This window comes from Helianthus annuus, chromosome 15 (genome assembly GCF_002127325.2).
Source record: "Helianthus annuus cultivar XRQ/B chromosome 15, HanXRQr2.0-SUNRISE, whole genome shotgun sequence".
NCBI classification, from domain to species: domain Eukaryota; kingdom Viridiplantae; phylum Streptophyta; class Magnoliopsida; order Asterales; family Asteraceae; genus Helianthus; species Helianthus annuus.
Window position 1 is genome coordinate 33631708 of NC_035447.2, and position 17929 is coordinate 33649636.

At 37.4% G+C, this 17929-nt stretch overlaps 1 protein-coding gene across 1 annotated transcript; it reads right to left on the reverse strand.

The window, feature by feature from the left end:
* Nucleotides 1–831: 831 nt before the first annotated feature.
* Nucleotides 832–8368, reverse strand: LOC110911295 (cytochrome P450 81F3). The gene is made up of 2 exons (XM_022155895.2): nucleotides 7497–8368; nucleotides 832–1566 (listed from the first exon to the last, which is right to left on the reverse strand). Exons 1-2 carry the CDS (start codon nucleotides 8184–8186, stop codon nucleotides 961–963), a joined length of 1296 nt encoding a protein of 431 aa, XP_022011587.2. The 5' UTR covers nucleotides 8187–8368; the 3' UTR covers nucleotides 832–960.
* Nucleotides 8369–17929: the final 9561 nt, after the last annotated feature.

The following is a 17929-nucleotide window of genomic DNA, read 5'->3' on the forward strand; positions in this document are numbered from 1 at the left end:
GATCGTCCCGATTTCAACTTCACCCAATACTTTCTCTACCACTTCATCAAGACCCTTTAATTCCAGCCAACTATTATAAAATCTGAAAGGAATCGGCCCAAAATCTGGAGAAGAGCATGTTAACGTTAAGGGGTTATGGTCCGATAAAATATTTTAGTTAGATTGGTAAAAAGATCAAAGTGCCCTTATATAAATAGACTTAACTGAAATTTTTAACCTTGTTGGTGCTAAAGGACGAAAGATGTAATAAATTTTTCAAATAAATGAATAAATGACTGTGACTGTAATTATTGAAGTTAAAAATTATCCGTTGCAATCCGTAACAAACATAAAGGACGAAAAGTATAATTTACCCATAAATAAGTAAAACATTTAACAGTAAAAAATACATCAAATTGAACATTAAAGCATGATGCAACATGCAACATTAACCATACTTGAATACTCCTATCAAACATTAAACATCAAGTATTAAATTGAGCCACCAAAGCATCTTGCAACATTATACAAACTTGAATAATTCAAACAAACAGTAAGTTCCAATTCCAACAATCAAACATGGTATACAATCAATAGTTGAATAAATCAACCTGTGTCTTCAATCTTCATTTATTCATCATAAACACAAATTTTAGAAACCATCTAAATAAAAAAGACCAACAATTATTTATTCAAAAAGACCTACCCAATGTGATTAAAAATTAACAACAATCATATTTGAAAATCCCACATATAGCAACGCTATACATAGAAACAACTCATCTTTATTTTAGAAAACTTGAAATATATTTTATTATTGAAACTAAATTGCAAGATTTTGATGAAAGAATATAACTTCAAACATGATCCCAACTGAATTATTTTGTAACTGAAATTAGTAAATACATAAAAAGCAACATAGACCGCATCATGTAATAACGATTAAAACATTACACTGAGTTTTCCATGTAAACTCAAACCTTAAAGAATATGTGTGATGTTTGAACACGGTTTGCAAACGGCTTGTAACGGTTCCAATTTTGCCATAGACAGGCCATGAAAAGCAGACATATCGACCTCCTCATTTCCTAACCCCTCCCATTCAAATGCTTGAATCAAAGTTCCCAACGTCAACCCAAGGACACGATACCCTAAATTAGTTCCGGGACATCCACGCCTACCTACACTAAACGCGAGTATTTTATATTTATCGTCAACCCTTCTGTCAAATCTTTCAGGAATAAACTTATCGTGTTCATCCCAAAGTAGGGGATCCCTCTGAATGGCCCATGCATTAACCATCAACATTGTTCCACGAGGCACCAAGTAGCCACCAATTGTGATATCATCAGAAGCTTCTCGTGAAAGTAGTAAGGGAAGAGTTGGGTACAAACGTAGACTCTCATTTATGACGTTTTGAAGATAACTTAGTTTACCCAAATCGCTTTCTTGTACCAAGCACTCAAAACCAACATGATTTTGGATCTCGTTCTTGACCGTTTCCATAGCTTTTGGATTGTTGAGCAACAACGACATGGACCATTCAAGTGTTAAGTATGGCGTTTCTGTACCGGCAACTAACATTTGCTGCAAGTTTTAAGGCATAAAGTTGTTAACATTCTTCCTTGTTATTCAAAAAACATAAACTAGATGGTATTAAAAAGTAAAGAACTGTGTGAAAACATTGGAGTTGTTTCAGGCGATATTTAAGAGTTTTTATAGATAAACAATGATAGACCACTACATTCTAAAATGAAACGTAATTTACCTATTTCTAAAATGTGTTTTTAAAGACATTTTTAATAGTAAAGTGTCATTTTCATCGTTGTAGTATGGTCACTTTTGCAATTTTTGTTCAAAACATTTTTTCTCGCATCTGGGTTCTCGTGCTTTCCAAATCTTGCGCCTTCCGTCCAATTGGCTAGCCGCATTTATATTTTAATGTTAAATCAGAGGTAATTTTGTCGATTTCAAAAGATATTTACTTTCTTCATTTTTAAATCCTTTTTCATCCTCCCTTTTTAAACTAACCCTGCAACTCCAAAACATCGACTTTACTTCGCCAGCACTATCTTTGTTATCTGTTTGTTAATTTCATAGTGAACCAATCTATAGGTGACACAAATATTTATTTGTTTATCTTAGTTTGATAATTTCATAGTGAACCAATCTATAGGTGACACAAATATTTATTTGTTTATCTTACTAGCAAGTGAAATCTTATTTGTTACTTCACCCCGTTCTTTGAACACTTCTCTGGTATCCTTTGTTTTTAAGAAAGATAAATCAAATACAAATTACTCGACCCGTCATTTAATTTGGAACGTCCCAACCCAAATTTTGAAGAAAAACGCCCATGGAAGCGGTGGAGGGGCAATATGGGGTGTTTCTTTGAGGAAAAACGCCAAAAAAACCTCACTACGAGAGATGATACATTTTAATAATATTGTAACAAATACATCCTATAGACTTTCTTTGAAATAATCTATCACTTTGAAGTTTTCATCCATAATATATTTGTCAAATAAATAAATGAGAATATTGCTTAAATCTGAACTTGTATTTACATCCTTTTTTATTTTACTTATCTTTTCCTGTTAAATCCTTAATAATTTTTTTTTCTTAAATCCAACTAGGGAATAAATCGATTAGATTTTGCGTAAACATTTTAACACGATTAAATTTTGCGTAATATTTTAATATAGTATGATATACGTTAACATACGTTTACCCCAAGGTGTAACATGGGTTGAACTTTAATAAATGTAATTTGTTTTCTTTATTTCTTGATATCGTTTTGATCATATAACAACTTTAATTTTCTAGGTTTTTTGTTTCGGTTGCTATACCGCATGACGCTACCATTCTGGTACCATCATGAAACTAATCGATAGCGACCAAATTTCCATTGCGTAGCACGAAAGAATTTTGCTAGTTTATACAAGCAAGCTACACTAGCACGAGTAGGTTAATATTCCTCTCTCTCTCTCTCTCTCTCTATAACATAGATATATCTAGAGAGATAGAATGAAAAAGGTATGGAAAAAAGATTTTAAGGGGGTAAGAATAGAATGAGTCTAAAAATCTATTCTCTCACACTACAATAAAATATAATGAATTTCAACCCAACAAAATAGTTATTTTCAAAAATCTCGAGGTTCGCTCGAAGTTTATTAAAAAAAAACGCTTGGCTCAAAATCAACATGTTTTTAAACGAGTCGAGCTAGCTCTACTCGTTTTGTAAACTAGCCAGTCGAAGTCAAGGTAGGCTCGGTTCCTGACTTGCTCGTTAGTTGGCTCGTTTGCTCGTTTGAATTAAACTCCAATTGTTTATATATATAATGTGTATGCATATATATATATATATATATATATATATATATATATATATGTAAAGTAGAGTAAACTTCCGTTTTGCTCCCTATGGTTTGATCGTTTTAACGGTTTTGGCCCAATCATTTAAAAACGGCTATTTTCCTTCAATAGTTTACTATGTTTTTCCGATTTTGCTCCCCACTTCTAACTCCATCCAAGCTGTTTGTTAACTGGAAGGGTATTTTGGTAACTTTAAATATGAAAGGTATTTTAGTATAACTACAAATACATACTATACTATACTATACTATACTATACTATACTATACTATACTATACTATACTATACTATACTATACTATACTATACTATACTATACTATACTATACTATACTATACTATACTATACTATACTATACTATACTATACTATACTATACTATACTATACTATACTATACTATACTATACTATACTATACTATACTATACTATACTATACTATACTATACTATACTATACTATACTATACTATACTATACTATACTATACTATACTATACTATACTATACTATACTATATTATATATAACACAAAACCCATATCTACATTATATTTTCTCTCTCTAAACAAATCAGATTCAAAACTCCAAAAAAATTCACATTAAAAAATCAAATTCAAAATTTCATCTTCATGGCTTCTTCATCATTTTTCATTCTTCAAAAACTTGCAAAAAACATCAAATAATCAGATTCAAACACCTCCGGCTTATACCACCACCACCACCACCACTTTGCACGAACTCCACCCAACCATCACCAGCTTACACCAACTCCACCCCACCACCACCACTTTACTTAGAAAATTTTACAAAATTTCAACCACAGGCCATCCGCTCGAATGGCCATCCGTCCGGATGACCATCCGACCGGTGACCTGACCCTGATAATCTCCATGGTTTAAACGCTTTTAAGTAAACTCCGAATTTTAACGATTCACAGACAACCACAACGTATTCGAATAGCCATCCGTTCGAATGGCCATCCGTCCGGATGACCATCCGATCGGATGGAACCCATCCGTTCGGATCACCTGTCGAACACTTATCCCGTTCGAAGACTCATACTTCTGTTTCCGTGCACAGGCTAACCCGACGCGTTCCCTTCAATCCAATCTAGCTAGCTGGTGTTTACTAGCTAAACACGCACTGTGAGTATACTCGAACCCATTTTCATTTAACGCACTTTTGGGTGTTACATACATTCTATATCAAAACACAACATACAACGCAAACACTTTAAACGCTAACCGTCCCCACATGCTATACGTGATTTTTGAATGCTTGTACTATGCTCATACCACTAGACTGCCTCTAGCAACGATAGTACTATAGTTTGGACTCAGCACCTGTTGTGAACAGGGGTTGCTAGGGATCACATTACTTTACTTCACGTGTTCGCTGAACATGTGTCACGCATACTCTACAACACAGTCTCGTGGTTAGGTTGTATCATTGTTTGATAGTTACATGCTTCGCCCGTTACGTGTTACATGCTGGTTATGCGTAAACGCTTTTCATACTAGTATCTATGCAAACTTGTGTACTCCCCTTTACTTTATGTATTGACTTTATTTTAACGTATGTGACAGAATGATTTGGATGTTATGCTGGAAATCAAGTTAGGCAGTCTAGAAACCCACTAAATAAAATCTAAGTTGTCGGAATGGATTTGTTTTTGAGGCTGAACATCTGTAATGACTGTTTTTGCTTTATCTGTTTAATGTTAAACCTTATAAATATTGTCACTTAATAGTTGTTATGGATTCTCTTGGACAATCTGTTTCGCTCAATGCTACGCCCCGATGTTTCCGCCATCGGTGTAGGTGTGACATCGGGACGGAGGTTTGGGGCAACGATTTGGGGTTTTGGGATGGAGGTTTGGGGCGGCGTTTTACGTTAACATAGGGCGGTGGAGTGGTGGTTTGGTGTAGCCGTCAAGTGACGATGGCAGTTGGTGTTAGGTGTGTAGTTCGTGGTTCAAACCAGATGTGTAGGGTTCCATTGCGAATCTCGCTACTGGTGGCGTTAGGATTCCGGCAAAGTGAGCAGAGTGTGTATTCAGACTGGACTTTGATAATAATAGAGAGAGAGAGAGAGCGAGAGAGAGAGAGATTAATAGGTTTTTTAATAAAAAGACAAAATGTTATATAAAAAGCCTAGTATATATATAATATTACCAAAATTCCCTCCAAATTAATAGAGACTTTGGATGGAGCTAGACCCGTGGAGCAAATTAGAGAAAAACTAGTAACATCAGGGAGTAAAATGCATATTTTTAAAAGATTGAAGTAAAACCGTTAAAGCAACCAAACCTTAGGGAGTCAAACGAAAGTTTACTCTATAAATTATAACCTAAAACTTTAATACAATTTTAAACAATGATGTTTAATTAATAATATGGTTATTTTTTATCAAAAGAAAATTGATTGTTAAGATATAGTTTTGATTAATAATATTGATATATAAAAAATTTGATTAAGGTGGCATCCTTTTCTCTCTTGTTCGTTTTTAAAGTTTGCCCAAAGTTAAATACTATTGTGTGCAAAGCAATACCAAATTTGTAAACTTTTTTTTTTTTTAAATAAACGAGTTGGATAAAAAATTTTTTGACTAAGTAGCATCCTTTTCTCTGTTGTTCGTTTTAAAAGTTTACCCAAAGTTAAATACTATTGTGTGCAAAGCAATACCAAATTTGTAAACTTTTTTTTTTTTTTAAATAAACGAGTTGGCACAACGAGCCACGAGCTGGCTCGAGTTTTTGACGAGTCAAGCCCGAACCTAAATTTTAGCTCATTAAAATAAACGAGCGAAACTTAAGCCCACTCTAATACGATTCCGCTAATCAGCTTGTTAGAGTCTTACAATAGCTTACAACAAAAATATGTCCGGTGGCAAAAAAACGTAAGTTACATCAACATGACTGTTATTTGACTGGTTCATTCCTTGATAATTTAACTTACATTTGGAGGTTGGGACCATTTTGTTCAATGTTTTTCCATACCTAATTTAAAAGTCAAAACACTCTTCTAGATAAATTTGTAGGGGAAAGTGATCACTTAGTTGACTTTGTCTTTCATTGCTCATTGACTAATTACTAATTATCAAAAATATAACAAATCTGAAAATAAATATAGTTTTAATTTTTTTAACGATCAATAAAAGTCCGGTCATCCGGATAAACTAATGGCAAAAGGCGAATCATATCCGCGAATACAGACGTCGCTGATGGCCCGACCCGCCACCATTCTAGAGAACAATCATCGTCCGAAGGACCACTATGATAAAACTCCTAACTTAACCAATGGAAAATATTGTTTCAGGCAAGACTCAACACACAATCTCCACTCTAGAAGGACCATAAAGTTATTGACTATATATAGTTTTACAAGCATGAAATTTTAAAGGAGAACTTTTAGATTAAATTTTCAAGACAATATATTACTTTTCAAAATATTATGTTATATATATCTTGCTATATCTTGCTGCATCGCGTGTAACAACTCCCTAAACCCCAAGATTATTTTTTTTCTATTTCTCTTATTTCACTCAAGAATTACAAAAAATGATAGTTTTTAAACATTTATTAAATTATTAGTAATACCTTAATTATACTACATGTGTACAAGAGAACATTTCTGTAAAATATATCATATACTTACACTAGACACTACCTTTAAAAAATTAAGAGTACATAGTCATAAATTTCAAACCGAAGAATGTGGATCACATTCTTCATATAATTGTTTAAAAATGAGTTGCTCTTAATTATTGATTATCTAATGACTCTAATATCCAATAATGTAGGCTATGGGATTTGAAACTCAGACATTCAAATTTAGGTGTTTCTAAAAACTTTTGTCTTAGTTATTTGAGGTACATCTATACTGTAAGATATATGAAAACCAACAGTAGGAACCTACGGAGAAAGGTTTGATTCATAGCAAAATCAAGTTATGTGATCAAATATTAGCTAAATGACACTTTCACTAATTTAAAATAAATCTTTCCTTTTTACCCTGATAAAAGTTATAAGCTAAATATCACATGAATTAAAAAAAACGTAAATTATGCTTTCAGAGCTCGTATCTTTTATGGCCATGAAAGAAACGAACTTGAAATTTAGAGGAAAAGAAATATAGTTTTACCAGTATAAAGCCTTTAATGATTTCATCGGTATAGAACTCAGGTTCTTGTTGCTGTAAAGCGAGTAATTTATCCACCATAATCCCTGACTCACAGCTCCCTATACGACGACGTTCTTCTATAACCTCTTGAAGAAACTTATCTACTCTATCCATCATGCAAAGTATCTTCTTCTCAACACCCCCAAAACCAAACCACCCTAAAACAGGCAGAAGATCTACAACATTTGGCGTATGTATTAGCTTGAACATATCCTCTATCATGTCCTTAAACGCTAACACTTGTTTTAAATCACCAACATTAGTATAATCTCCATAGTACCTCTTCCCCATAATCGCCATGGTTGTTATGTTAAACAAAAGCTCTTTAAACCAAGACTTCAAGTTCACTTGCCGCGAAGATTGGTTGATAATTTGTCTACACATAAGTTTGACCTCATGTTCACGCAAATGGGTGGTGGCATCAAGGCGGGCAGTCGATAAGAGCTCGGAGGCAGCCACCCGACGTAGAGTACGCCAAAGGTCACCATATGGGGCGGCACCCATGGTCGTGTAGTTATAACTGAAGTGTTTAAGAGAAGGCGTTAACGGGCGGTTGGCTAACACGATATCGTTTGTTTTGGTGAAGCATTCTTCTACTAGTGACGGAGATGTGATGATTACCGCGGTTCGGACACCGAACCGGAGTAACATTATGGGACCATACTTGTGAGAGAGGTTAAGTAGGGTTTCATGGAAGGGTTGTTGTTTAAGCAGGTGGAGATGACCAAGGACAGGAAGTGACAAAGGTCCTGGAGGTAGGTTCGGTTTGGTTTTTGTTTTAAAGATGATTAAAACAAGAGTGAGTATTGGCAAGAGAACAAAGATCAACAGATTTGTATCCATCATTTTGTTTCAAGATAACTCTTCAAATGCAAGTGCAACAATATGATAGATACAATTGTTCATATTTATATTAGAAAAGATTCCGTCATCATAATTCATGAATATTATTAACTTTAATTCTCAGGAATTATTATATACACTTATTTTTAACGTCAAAACTTGTTTATATATCTTTATTTTAAAGTCAAATTTCATTTATATCTATTTTAATATCTAGTGAGAGCACATATTATGATATAAATTTTGTTTTAAAGTCAAAATTTGTTTTTATATACATAAAATTTTAACATCTAGTGAGAGCACGTTAGAGAATCTACATCAATGGAATTTCGTGATACAACCTTAGCATAAAATCATATTCCAAATTTTCTTCAAAAACCATCACTTTTCTATAAGAACAAATCTCTACAAACTAGGGATGAGATCAGCGTCATACCGATACTGTATGGGGACCGATACAAAATTGAGGAAAAGTGGATACCGAATACCGTATCAAACATATCAATTCGGTACCGGTATGGTATCGGTATCTGTTTTTCGGTAATTTAGCGCATTTTTACCGCTTTTGTGTTTTCCATTGTATTAACTAAAAAATACCATATCCAACCCAAGTTATATAAATCACCTACAAAAGCACTGATATATATAAATAACATCACCCAAGTTATGAGGTAACTAGATTGATAAAGATATATAAGATTATTTATTATATTAAACTAATTAATAATTTTTCTAGAATCATTCAAGATTGACTGCAAAATGGCAAACGAAAGCACTTCGTAGTATATACCGAATACAAAAACCAAAGCACTGCTAAAGGCTTTTTGCAAACATAATCTACTAAAGGCTTTTGCAAACATAAATGATAATTAACAACATTGTAGTAGGAGTTCTTTGATAATTAATAATAACGAGTTGACGTTACCTGCGTGTTGTGGTGGATTGTTGAATATAAAATTCTTTAGTTCTTTAGTAAATTATATTTTGCATGCAAAACAAAAAAAAAAATTATTATTGAGCCCACATGATGTTTCAGTAAATCAGTTACAATGAATAAAACTGAAGGTTAGATTTCAGTGGTCGCTATTCTTTTCCACCGTAAGGTAAATGAATAATCAGTTTTATATCTACTCATTTATCAATATTATTTCAATGTCGAACGTCATTGAACGATCACACATGAAACGAATCATTTATTTATTATGAAGCCTTTAAGCGGTTACACCCTGTTGGTAGCCGATTCATTCAATAACCGCTATACACATACAATTAGTTTTGCGACGTATTTGATGTAGCAAAACCGGGAATTAAAATGATATTTTACTCACTGCTCATCGACACTGCCGTTTATTTCATCAAAAAAGGGTTTCATGAAAATGCGCCTAATTAACAAAATGATGTGTGGGCAATATAATATTGCTAAGTGGCCCAATCAAATTCAACAGTTAACAAAGTTTTTTTATTGGATTAATCCTTGTAAGTGATCGAATATACAATTATTTTGAATAGGATTAATCCTTGTAAGTGATCAGATATACGATTATTTTGAATTTTATCGTGATGCTGATCATTAAAACAAAGTGGAACGGTGGTAACCCTGTATATACAACATTGTGTCTTTTAAGTTAACCAGTGGTAACCCTTTATATAAAACATTGTCTTTTAAGTTAATCACTGTGTCTTAAGTTGTTTTTTTTGTTATGTATATCTATAAAATAAGGAAAGGGTGCCATTAAAATGAACTAAAGGGTGTGACTTTTAAACAAATGAGATATAAACCAAGTTGCTAATTGTATAAGGGTATAATGCTTAGGTTATATTGTATATTAGGGCAAAAGATCAAATACAAAGACCTTTAACGTACAAAACGTACGAATTGAAGGTTTCACTGAAACAACGCGGTGACATTTTCGTAATTATTTACTCGTAGAGTAATTATTAAAATTACCCTACAAGTGATATTGTAGGGTAATTTTGTAAAATGATCTTGTAGGGTAATTTTGATATTTGTAGGGTAATTTTGATATTTGTAGGGTAATTTTGTAGAGTATCATAATTACTCTACAAATGATCTTGCAGGGTAATTTTGAATTGTATGTTATTTGATAAACTAGTAGAGTAATTTTGATACACTTATAGAATAATTTTGATAATTACCCTACAAGTATATTTTACAAAATTACCTTACATGATCAAAATTACCCTATAAGATTATTTGTAGAGTAATTTTAGAAATTACTCTTACGAAAACTTTTCCCTATATATTAGTCCAAGACTATAAAAGAACCCATAAAACTTTTTCGTATTCCAACCTAAATTGTATGGCAGATTCTGGATTATTGAAGGGGTATGGTCCCAGATCTCGCGTCAGCATGACCGTGAGTGACCATTACCCTTATCAAAACTCTCACTAGCTAAAGACTTATCCGTGTCCGTGCGGGCACGCGTGAACACAGAGGTCGAATCCAATCTGCCCAATGATGGAAGAAGACATACCTGAAGTATGAGAACGGTATAACAATGCGGCGTGGCACCGCATCTAGTGTATGAAAACGGTGTACACATAGCGATGCGGCCTAGCACCGCATCCTGTGAACACTTCTATCAACACAAGGGATCTGGATAACAGCAACAGTCACCTCAAGTGGCGATGCGGCCCGGCACCGCATCCCACAGTCTTTGCCAGAAGGACAACGCGGGAACAACGGCAGTTACCGCAGGTAGCGATGCGGCGTGGCACCGCATCCTGCCCACAAGGCAAGTGGGACTGACAGTACAGAGCAAGTGGCACCAATGACAGTCGCCTGTCAGACCACACGTAAGCAACAGACTGACACTGCAGTAGGACGTGGCTTCACCTCCACAACCGACAAGCCTGACACACCTGCATAAGGGCAGCACGTCGTCAGTCTGTCCTTTCAGCTCCTCCTTCACTCCTCGGCTATAAATACCAACCCCAAACCAGGTTTGAGGTATCTCTTCACAACTCTCTCACTACTACTACTATCACACTTTGTTTCCCAAGCAAATTACTGATTCTTACGCCGGAGAGTGGTAACAAGGAGCACCCCCCACCCCATCCTCCTTGTTACGAGTCACGGCTTGTTTCCTTGTGCAGGAGATCAACCGGCGGACGATCCATCCAGCGATCCTCGAGAGGAAAGGATTAACCATTCTTGACGAGACCAGTGAGTTAACCCTGCCCGGTTCTGCACTTCAGTCTTTCAACAAACAAAGAAAACAAGTATATAAACATACTTATGAAAGAGAGACAAATTCAAGAGCGAAAACAACTCATACCTGGAGGCCCTCAACAGTCTTGTTTAAGTTGGCACGGTCAGCATTTGCCTCCTCAAGCGCCCTGGCAGCGCGGACCTCTGCTCCCTTTGCATCTTCAAGAGCCTTGGCAATGCGGGACTCAGCCTCCTTAGCCTCTTTGGCAACCGCCTCAGCTGCGGCCTTCTCCTTGACCAAAGCAGCATTCGCTGCCCTGACATTAGTCAGCTCCTGACGAACACGAAATAGCGTTTCATTCTGTTTGGCCCAAGATTCTTTCCATGTGTTGCGCTCATTAGAAAGGGTTTCTTTCCAACTCTTGCGCTCATCAGAGAGCAATTTGGCGAGAGTACGAACCTGTTTAAGGCCAGCAGTTGCAGCCCACTCCTCAGTCTGCTTATGCTGCTCAAAGGCAGCCTTATCCCTTTTGAGTTGCTCCGCACCCTCACGAGCAGCCTTCACCAACTCTTCAGCCTCAGCCCGGAAGCGAGCAGTTTCCTCCTCTTTGCGCCCCAGCACCTTGTGATGTGCGTGAAGTGTGTTATATTTTACATGTATATTTAAGCCCCCTTTTTTACACTTTTAGCCAAGTTTTAAATTTATAAAACACGATATTTACTAACACTAAACACACATATGGGCAAGTGCACCCATCATGGACGTAGTATAGTGTTGGTAAGATACCGAGGTCGTCCAAGGACACAAGAGCTTTTAGTACCGGTTTATCCTCAACGTCTAATCAAATCAAAAAGTGAGAAAAATGTTTTAAACTAAGAAAATAAAAACTAACTAAATGCTGAAAAATAAAATAAAATAAAATAAAACAGATAGACAAGATGAATCACTTGGATCCGACACGTGTATTAGTATAACCTTTGATTATTTTCGCACTTTTGCACTTGTTTAAGAGATTATCTTAGTTATTGTAGTAGGCCCCTCTTTTGAAGGCGACGTTACCCTCAACCCAGTAGTTTGAGTCAGCAAGGATACAATCCTAAAGGGTCGGATTATTGAAAGATAATGAATTAAGTTATTAATGCAAATTGTGGTAGGCCCCGCTTTCGGCGGTGACGTTACCCTCGGCTAAGTAGTCTGAGTCAGCAGGGATACAGTCCTAAATAGCCGGGTTATAGTATTAATAGTAGTTAACTTATGAGGGGTCAAAGAGTTTGGATCCCCGCCATCCAATACCTATGGGCATTGAAGGAGATCCTATTAAATTTGACCCAGGTCCCAAGCAGGACCTCTAAACGCTGAACAAGGGCAAGACCCTTACCAAACCGTTCCCTTAACCCCCGACCAGGTAGCCAACATACCTCCATATAGACCGTGGAGATATGAATGGTGAAAATCTTTTATTTTATATAGACAGTAAAATAACGCCAAGACACCATGGACAAACGATAAGGAAAGATCACCTTCAACATAAGTAACTAGTTATTAAAGTCATTAATACAAAACCAAATAAAAAGTGCAAAAGATTAAAAATAAAAAGTATTATACTAAACACTTGTCTTCACCAAGTGATGTAAGAGACTTAGGCAAACATGGCCTTGATTGTCAAGAACTCTTACGATCAATCTTGGATCCCGAGACAACTCACACACTATACGATGGGCAATGGATGATGGTGGTGGATGATGGTGTTATGGTGGTGGTGGGTGGTGGATGAAGTGTGAGAGAGGTGGTGTGCCAAGGGATGAGATGGAATGAAACCAAGCACCCCTATTTATAGGCTGAACAGAAGGCTGGGCACGGCCCCGTGTCCGCTGGACACGCCCCCGTGCCCGTCTGACACTCTCTCTCCTCATTAATTGTAATTCGCAATTACAATTAATGCGCCTGCTGTACTTTCACCACGCCCCCGTGCCCGCTGGACACGGCCCCGTGGTGGGCAATAGAAGCTTCTATAGGTTTGTCTTTTCTGCTGCTTCTTGGGCACGGCCCCGTGCTGGCTGAGCACGGGGCGTGTTCAGACTTCTGCTTTCTCTTCTTTGCCTTGGAGGATGCCGTTGAGGGTCCGGGCAGTCTACTTTTATTCCTTTTCTTGTATTTATGCTAGAATTAGTTGTCTTTTTGCTTCTTTTGTGAATTTGAGCTCATTTCATCCTGAAAATACAAAAGGAAGACAAAAACACTCTTTTTCCAACATTAGTACTTAAAAAGGGTTAGTTTTATGCATTAATTGATGTGATTTATATGTTGTATTTTACACACATCAAATACCCCCACACTTGAACTTTTGCTTGTCCTCAAGCAAAACTCTTTAAATGTGGCTTACACTCCCAAATGGAATAGGTAGAAGAGAAAGTTTTTGGCTTGTCCTTGAGTGTCGGGAATCCAAGATCTTTGTAAGTTTTATTTTTATTTATTTACAATCCTATTCGTTATGATTTATTTAGAACGTTTCATAAGATAAAATTCCATTTATATACAAGTTCACATACTTCACGGGAGATCACTCAACACTCGGCCGAAGGTGTTATTTTTTTAGTGAATCACTCGAGAGCGGCATGGAACTTACGCCTTCCATAGGCTTGCCAAGCAATCAATCCTCCTCCTTTTTAACTTTTTACCTTTGTAAATATCAAGAGGACTTTTGGGTGAAGGGTTAGGCTTGGGTTAAAGGTGGGTGGTTGGGTTAGTGGTTAGTAAAAGGGCGAAAATCGTAAAAAGCGTCGGTTCTCGTGACACACCTTGTTTTTAGAGACTTTTTATTTTGAAGTATTTCTCCAAACAAGCTTTTATAGCTTTTGTTTGTTTTTGACTTCATCATCATTTTTTTTTAAGTCACATAAAATAGCGAGCTTACGAAAAACCGAGCTTGTTACTAAAATAAAAGGTGAAAAATAAAAAGGGTTTTTGGTGGGTAAAAAGGGTTTTAGGGTAATGAAATGAAAGGTTTAGGCTCAAAGGGGCTAACTAGGGGGATTTTGGGTAGGTGGTAAAAATAATGGTGTAGAAAGAAAAATATGGTTAGTCCTAATGCCTCCATCACTTACTTACTTGGGTTTAAGTTGGTAAGGACCGGGAATGTATCGTCGTGGCAAGTTCTAGAGTTGTAAGAACCAAGCGGCTATTCACACAAGAAACGAAAAATGAGCATTTAGTCTAAAGATGTATATTTGTATGCTCAATAAAGGCTCAAAACTCACTTTTGTGGGAATGGGTTTTTAATGTGATCAAGTATATATAATCGAATTTTTAACTAGACTTGTTATGCCGTTTCAAAATTTTCTTATATTGGTTCTTTATTATCACGACGCTATCGGTTGTAAATTTGTAAAAATATAACCTTTTTAGAACTTGTTATTCCCAAATTAAACCAAGACAAGCAAATAGTAAAAAAAAACGAAAAGTTTTTGAAAAAATTTTGGGGTGTTTAGCGGTTCCAATAGAGTTTTGTGTAAGGCTTGTATTTAGGATTTGCAAAATTCAAGGTTTTAGCATCCCCCCACACTTAAATTACACATTGTCCTCAATGTGTCCAAAAATAATATTTTCGGTTGATTAGAATGTGTAAAAATGGGGTAAAAAGCAAAGATTTATGTTACTGGCATCCTGGACACGGCCCCGTGTCCACTGGACACGACCCCGTGGCAAACTGCCAGTAATGAAAACTTACAGAAGATGAACACGGCCCCGTGTTCACTGGACACGGCCTCGTGTCTGGCCAATAATTGCAGGTCAGTAACCAAACAGCAGATCTGGGAGATGAACACGGGGGCGTGTCGGCTGGACACGTCCCCGTGTGGATAGTCTGTGAGCCTGAAAAACAGGTTTTGTCTCCCGGTTTCTCCATTTTGGGGCTGCAAGTGCTACGGTTTAGCACTCTAACCCTTGCATTGTACCTGTTTAATCACTCAATACCACACCAAGCAATCATAAAACATACTAAATTACCAACGTCAATTGTTTCCAAGCATAAAGTAAAAAAAAAAGAAAAAAATGAAAAGCAGTTAAAGAAACTAAATTGTTCAACAAGCGGCACGCAGGCCGTAAATTGTTCGATAGAGAAGGGTACTTAAACCTGTGGGCTCATCAACAACCTGCCCCTTGTTCCTTCAAACGTCCATGTCTTCACCGCTATCATCACCTCCATCCCCATGCCCCGCCATGTACTCCCGGAAGCTACCGATATCATCTTGTATATCGTTGATGTTGCGCTCGATAGCTCCAACCCGATGGTATGTGTTGTTGGCGAGGTTGTAGGTGTTCCTGGTACACATGAGGTTTTCCTGCAAAAGGTCATGTAAACTTTGAAAGTTAGGAAAACCGCCTCCTTGTGAGGAGGATTGACCCGGATCGCCATGGGGTTGGTACTGGTAGTGGGGAGGTGGTGCGTGGAGAACTAGGGCCTCTTGTGGGTTCCATGCATAGCCTTGTGTCCTTTGGAAGCTCACCGTCCCGTCTTCCGCCTCATAAAGTAAGTTCATGGCTCGGCAAATGCGGTAGTCAACTCGTCCCGACCATGGACTCCTTTCAAAGGACCTTGGGATTCTCGTGAAATGCTTGAAAAGACGGTACACCCATCCCCCGAAGAAGATAGGCGTAGGAGCGTGAGCAAGGCGATTGAGTTGCATGTTTCGTAACAAGAGATATGGAACATCGAGAGGCTTCTGGTTGTGGATGCAGTGAAGGACAACCAAATCTTTCAACCCTACAACGCCACTACTGTCGTGACGTTGGTTCAGCGAGTAGGTGAGGAGCCTGTGAATGTAGCGGTAAAGCGGGTCCCTCAGTTTGGTACTCTTGGTGCTGCTAGAGTTGTAGATTCCTTCACCGATCTGAGCTCATGCGGCTTGACGTTCAGTTGCATCCAAGTCTCGTAATCCCCCGGTATTCTCCTCATTACCCGATTCCTCTTCACCATATAGCCCTATTATAGATCCAAACTGTGCCATGGAGATTGAGTACATTGTCCCTCCACATCGAAACGTGACTCCCTCATTGTCAAACGGGTCATACCTTGAGTTGAAAACGAAAGTACTGTAAAACTCCATTGTGCATTGATGCACCGACCGAAGCCGGGTGTTCAATGCAACTGCAAGTGGCCCTCTCATGATGTTGTTGAATCGGTCAAGTTGATTCACCATGGTTAACAAGTCGGTACATGCCCGCCTAGGGTACTCCTCCGGTCTTGTTTGGAGTGTCTCATATCGTGCCCTAGCATCGAGTTCGCTTGCGTTGAACCTTGTGAACCTTGACATCTGAAAGAATACACAAAAAGTTAGTACGAAACAAAGATAATTGGGGTGAAACTGCAAACAGTGGGCTGGACACGGCCCCTTGTTTAGCGGACACGGCCCCGTGTCCAGGCGTCTGTAACCCAAAAAGTTCACTTTTCGTCCCGGTTTCGAAAACCTGAAAATTTTTAGCCCAATAGTAGCGGTATCCCCCGAAAATGAAACCCTAAGTGTCGTTTTTCCCAAAACAACCCGTTTACCCTTCCAATTTCGTGTTTTTCGGTTCAAAAACAAGGGTTTGGGGTTTTAGTGGGAAATCGAACGAATCTATCAACAATACATGTTTATTTACTTCCTACTACACTAATCTAAACTACTACTAACAGATTTCATCAAAAATTTGAAGTTCGATCCGGATGAACACGAAGAACCCTAGATTTTTCCCCAATTTTTGAGGTTTTAACTAATGCAAGTAACTAATCTAACTACTAAAGATGATAGAATCATACCTTGATGTTGTTAGACTCGGTAGTGACGTCGGAAATCTGCGGAAAATCGCCTGGAACCAGAGCGTTTTCGGCAATACGGGGCGTGTGGAATGAGGTAACTGTTATGAAAAGAGGGTTTTATCCCGACAGTTGCCTCGACACGGCCCCGTGTCCAGCGGACACGGCCCCGTGCCGAGCAGAGTTTTTTTTTTTATGTGCTCGTGTGCATGCCCCCCTTATTTCCGAAAATGGCTAGAAGACTTACCGGTTTTTAAACGTACACTTACCTGTTCGTAACATGTCAGGTATGAGTTTATTCGTTAACCGTTTAAAGTGAGATCTCCTCTTCCTCATCCTCAATGGATCCTCGGTAGAGTTTTAGCCGTTGGCCATTGACTTTAAATGGTGTCCCATTTCGAGTTTTAATTTCTACTGCACCGTGCGGAAAAACATGGGTGACAGAAAAAGGTCCTGACCACCTAGATTTTAGCTTACCAGGAAATAATCGAAGTCGTGAATTAAACAATAGAACCTGATCTCCTACCCGAAATTCATCAGATTTAATATATTTATCATGTAAATTTTTCATTCTTTCTTTATA

Coding starts and splice junctions, on each gene's coding strand:
- LOC110911295 (XM_022155895.2), bottom strand. CDS start 8,186: ATGTTACTCCGGTTCGGTGTCCGAACCGCGGTAATCATCACATCTCCG. Junction 1,567..7,496: donor TCATTAAAGGCTTTATACTG/GTAAAACTATAT, acceptor TAAAACTTGCAG/CAAATGTTAGTTGCCGGTAC.